General features: G+C 34.7%; 1 protein-coding gene across 1 annotated transcript; it reads left to right on the top strand.

Moving 5' to 3' along the window:
- Nucleotides 1-368: 368 nt before the first annotated feature.
- LOC145218951 (uncharacterized) lies at nt 369-5039 on the top strand. The gene is made up of 15 exons (XM_080086369.1): nt 369-1331; nt 1412-1436; nt 1699-1823; nt 2077-2212; nt 2270-2361; nt 2419-2581; nt 2745-2899; nt 2959-3035; nt 3094-3199; nt 3266-3418; nt 3559-3686; nt 3771-3850; nt 4039-4189; nt 4301-4389; nt 4454-5039. The coding sequence occupies exons 1-15, from the start codon at nt 1221-1223 to the stop codon at nt 4555-4557; spliced, it is 1695 nt and encodes a 564-aa protein (XP_079942495.1). The 5' UTR covers nt 369-1220; the 3' UTR covers nt 4558-5039.
- Nucleotides 5040-5263: the final 224 nt, after the last annotated feature.

Genomic DNA, 5263 nt, shown 5'->3' with positions numbered 1-5263 from the left:
AAACAATAGAACTTGCTGGACGTAATGGTGGCACGAATTATACAGACACACGCATTTACTCATTAACGCAGTGGTATTGTATTGTTATACGTGTCCCAGCTACGCATTTCCGCGTTAAATCAAATTCATTCTTTTAAGAGATTTCCAATTTTTTTCATCAACAACATGCGACTTGTATATGAGGAAACCCGAGTGAAGCATACGAAGTACTTTGACTGCAGAGTAGCGCTTTTAAACTGAAACTTGTGCTGTTAAAATATTTAGCATCATGGAAATTATACATTTTTGTCACATTAAGTGTGGAATAGAGCTGTTATCTAAAAAAGCTTTTTAACTTTATCAACTTATAGAATATTTTTAGCTTTCAAAATAATAATAATGTAATGATCAATTTTCTTTCAATTAGTATTTTATGACCCCGTTTCCCTCAGAGTTGCAAGTCAGGCCGGGTTCGGGCTTAGGTATTTGTGAGAAAACGGGCCTGACTTTACGTTCGGTATCCGCCATTTTTTTACAATAATATCACTCAGCTGAGTAACAAGTCTCTGGCGTTTACCTATAATGCCCACCCTACTCTAAAACGTATTGTTTACCCTATTGTCTACTATTGCTCATTGTGTTTGTTGTCTTTCTCTTTTTTCTTTCTCATCCTTTTTTGCAAGGCTTTCGTGGATAGGCCTGTCAATCAAAATTTCGGGCCTAAACGGGCTTCTCAAAAACGATTCGCGTTCGGGCCGGGCTTATACTTTCGGGTTCGGGCTCAGAATTCGGGCCCGCTTGCAACTCTGGTTTACCTTGCATAAATTTTATATTCTGTGATTTGGAATTATGCGTGGCCTCTGAGCGTCTGCTATGAATCTCGTCTGTAATCGCTTGTTTGGGATGCAAACACTCAACCAGATAAACAAACGACATCTTATTTGTAAACGACAAACGATTTTCATACGCTTGTTTGGGATGCAAACACTCAACCAGATAAACAAACGACATCTTATTTGTAAACGACAAACGATTTTCATGTCTAATGAAAACCCATCAATCTCGAATATAAGACAACGAACAATGTCCTCAAGTTTATCAATGAACCCCGGGAGGTTTGTGTTTGAACGGCAAATTTTACATCAGTTGTACATTTTGACTAATTTTAGCAGTGCATTTCAACAACGCTTTTTTCTCACAAAGATATCATTGCAACTGAATCAAATGAAAAAGCACCCAAAATGCCTTCAAAACCACAGAACATCTTACGTATGAATATGATCTTTATGTGTGCGATTGTAATTCTGACGTTTTTGGGACTCATTTTCGGGGTACTTACCTATACCAGTCAGGTTTGTAGCGAAATGTATGTTGTTACTAAACAACAATTAAACAAGTAAAAGTAACAACATCTTTCTTCATGTCGTTTCAGATCGCCTGTCAAGAAACTAATCAAGGTATGTACAATATTAAAAGTAGGTTTTCCAGAACTATTTTCTTTTTCACTTACATCATATTTTTACAAATTTTTACTTTAACTAGTATTTGTTTTGAAGAAAACGAAAATGGCTTAGCGTTTTTGCTGTGCTTTATTTTCAAGAGAGGGTAGAAAAGTCGTTTTAATCGTGTGTCAATATGATCTGGCGCTTTTGGACGTTGACAATCTTGTTTTAAATGTGCACTGCCAGAAGTAAAACAAGCAAACTTTGAGTACAACAGAACCAATGACAACAAAATCAACGCTTGGTACTTTTTCAAACCCTGCCCGTTCGTGTGTTCAATTAAGAGATGCTGGTTACCATGATGGAATATACGTCATACAACCGTCAATCAGATCGTATGAGGTATTTTTGGCACTTTGGACAAATGTTTGGTGTTTAGTTACGTTTATCAATTAAATATGCCACGTACTTCTTTATTCCACTTCCACCAAGTACAAATATATTGTTTCAAAGGTACATTCTTATTTAGATATTTGGATTGAGCCTATTTGATTTTCTGCGTATAATGACTTTTAAGAAATTTCTCTACCAATCACTGCAACATTTCGTTACACAACGAAAAATGTTCTCTAAACCACATTCTTATCCTACTTAGGTTTACTGTGACATGATAGCTGCTGGTGGTGGATGGACTCTCGCGGCCACAATCAACGACAATAGTTTTAACATGACAGAAACTTATAATGATTTGTGGTTTCTTACAACGTCGAGCTATCAAGATAATGTCTTCGGTAAAACGACATTTTTATTTGCAAGAAGAGTGTTCTTACGTGCATTTCTAATTCCAGATTATCAAAATTGGATGAACACAAATACATTCGGAACATTTGCTACTTGCACAAGATCAGATTTTAAAAGCCAAGCTTATTTTGAATACAAGGTTAATACTTTTCTGTGTCAAAAGTAGTTACAACTTACAACTGGAGAAATTTTCTAGGCCAGTGATATTATGTTACGTCATGTTCCCAATAAAGCACCACTGGAGGTGAGCAGAGAGCAAAGTTTTCTGCAATACCAAACCGAAAACGAATTTTTGCAAATGTATGGAGGCAATTTGCTTGGAATTTTCAATCACCATTATCCAATTAAACCAAGAAATGGTATGTCAATTTGAGGTTTGAAAATGTTTATATTGGTAGTGTTAAATAATATGAGATCAAACCCATAATAGGTCGTTTCAATATTGTACTGGGTTATATTAGATCACTACAATCCGTACTTGATTTTTGACCCCAAATTATCATTTCTGTATTTACTAACCAGGATCCTCTCTCGATGTAATATCAATCATGGATCGACTTGAGGCAAAATCCACAGAAATCACGCGATTAATCAATGATTTCCATTTTTATGATTATGGATCGCTTTCGCACCTGCTGAACGATAGTGAAATATTTGGAACCAGAGACGGCATGCGAGTAAGTAACGAAAGTGCTCATTTCTTTGTGAAGTAATCAATAAAAAAATGTTCTTACAGATCTTTTTCAGTACTATTGGAAATTGTTCCGGCGATACTTGTGGAAGCAAATTTATATATTATGGATCGGATGTTGGGTATGTTAAAGATATTTATGTTACTTTCGTTAGTTTTGCACTTTACCTTACTACACAGATGCGAAAATGGCAACGTGATGCGATCGAGCAGAAAAATGCATCCATTCATTGCCCTGTTTGATGTGAGAAACAAGAAACACTGTTTGAATCAATTTCGATTTATTGTAAGGCAATACTGTGGCAAATATATCTTTCTATATTCATTAAAACATGATTATTTATCATACCAGTTATACAGTCGCCGAACGGACGCTGACTCAAAAGTTGAATACAGAGGAAATCACACTATCAACAACTTCTTTTTGTACTACGATGCACATTGCAGATATGGGACGTCGTATGCAAGCTTATGTGATGTTTGGTTTTACGTCCTTAATACTGAGGTACGTTGGCTTAGTTTGTTTTATTGTTTTTTAAATATAGGTCATCATCACTAAGGTGCGAAACGTTTGTAACTTGTATATAGATATGATATTGTTTTTCAATTATCTATATCTTCACGCATTTGTTGTTTGTTAACCAGGATTGGAAATCTTCCAAAAATCCAAATATAACTTTGACATCGTATTCAAATTCAACCTCCTATAATTTTGAGTGGACAATTAACGAACCTGTATTCAACACGCTTTTTGGTTACACAATGGTTTCAAGGTAAATTGCGATTTGTGCAAACAAGTTTTTTTTTTATTGAAAAGTTAAAAGATAAGTTTTGTTAAATTTTAGATATTTTTTTAGGAAAAATGGAAGTTTGATCGCAAGAAACGAGATCAACGAAGTCTCCTTAAAAATGCTGAAAATTATTTCTCAATTTGACAGTGAGTAATCGTGAAAGAATTTTGTATTAATTATTGTTACAGTAAACGCCTATGATCATTTCCACATGTATGAGGTTTTATGTCAAACCAAAAAAAGTTGTGCTTTTTACTATTGCGATTCTTTTTTGGTTTGGTTTGCTGTCATGACACATAAGCTGTGCAAACGAATTGGTTATGTCATAAAACAGCGCTTTCAGTACCAGTTCAATTTTCCATCGGAAACGATTCTGTGGTTAACTCGATGCTACCACCAAGTGTAAAACCTCTACCGACCGGGTATATTCAGTTTCGTGCTTATGGCAGACATGGGAGCGTCTACGCAATGTGCCCAGCTGTTAAGTAAGTAAGAATGATATACATAAAAGAAGCACACTATAACAGAAACATTTGTTTGGATGGATATTCCTACAATTTTCCTACGATAAGTTCCAATCTGTGTTATTTATTTAGAGTAAACGATTGGCAAAGCGAATTTGTTTGTGTTGGAGGAATGAAGAATCCAGGTTCTTCCTACATGGATGACTGCAATGATTTTACAAGTATATCGGCAGTTAGTTCTATGCCACATTTTTTATTTTTAAATTGTGTTTTACATCAATATAGATTGGAGCGGATTGCGAGTAACGGCGTTGAACGAAAAGACTCCAGTTAATTATGCTCATTCCCAAAGAGATTTGGATTCAACAATTATGATATTTTATCGATAATAGAATTTGAATCGGCACACTGTCTAAACTAAAGGTTTATCGCTTCAATCTGTACATAATAATCGGACTGTACAATTACTTCCTCTGTTATCATGTATATTTTCAATGATTTTTGATACTTGATTTTGTTTCATATCGATTATAATGCCTGCATTATTGCTGTTGGATTTGTGCTTTGTGGTATTAACAACGACAGTAGGAGAATTATCAAGCGCTTTCTAATCATGTATCGTTACGTTTGATTTGCTTTAATCACAAATCATCAAAAACATAATAATATAATATTGTAATGTTATGTTTCTAATATGCATTAATAACAAATGCAACAACAAAGTTCGTGCTTGTAAATAAACGCTGGGGTAGTTGTGCTAGTACACCATTCACATGTTATGTTGTATGGCAGGCCAAATATGCCACGTGATTAATCGCTATGTGTTCTTGCACGATCACTTGAATCTGTAAATAAAATGTGACCAATCAAATTCTTCAAATTATCTTTTTGTAAAACTTGCAAAAAGCACTTTTTTATATAGCTTGAACAAATGCCATTCTGTATAGCAGTAAGCAAAAGTAATTTTATGAAATAGGAAACAATAGCCATTTGAGTGCTATTGATGAGTCTGTAAATCTAGTTTTATTGCCAGAGCAATTTAATCTCAGTGTGCAATGAAACACATTTATCAACAACATGCCATCACACACATGA

Source organism: Phallusia mammillata, chromosome 3, assembly GCF_965637545.1.
Source record: "Phallusia mammillata chromosome 3, kaPhaMamm4.hap1.1, whole genome shotgun sequence".
NCBI lineage: Eukaryota > Metazoa > Chordata > Ascidiacea > Phlebobranchia > Ascidiidae > Phallusia > Phallusia mammillata.
This window is presented reverse-complemented; position numbering and strand designations above follow the sequence as displayed.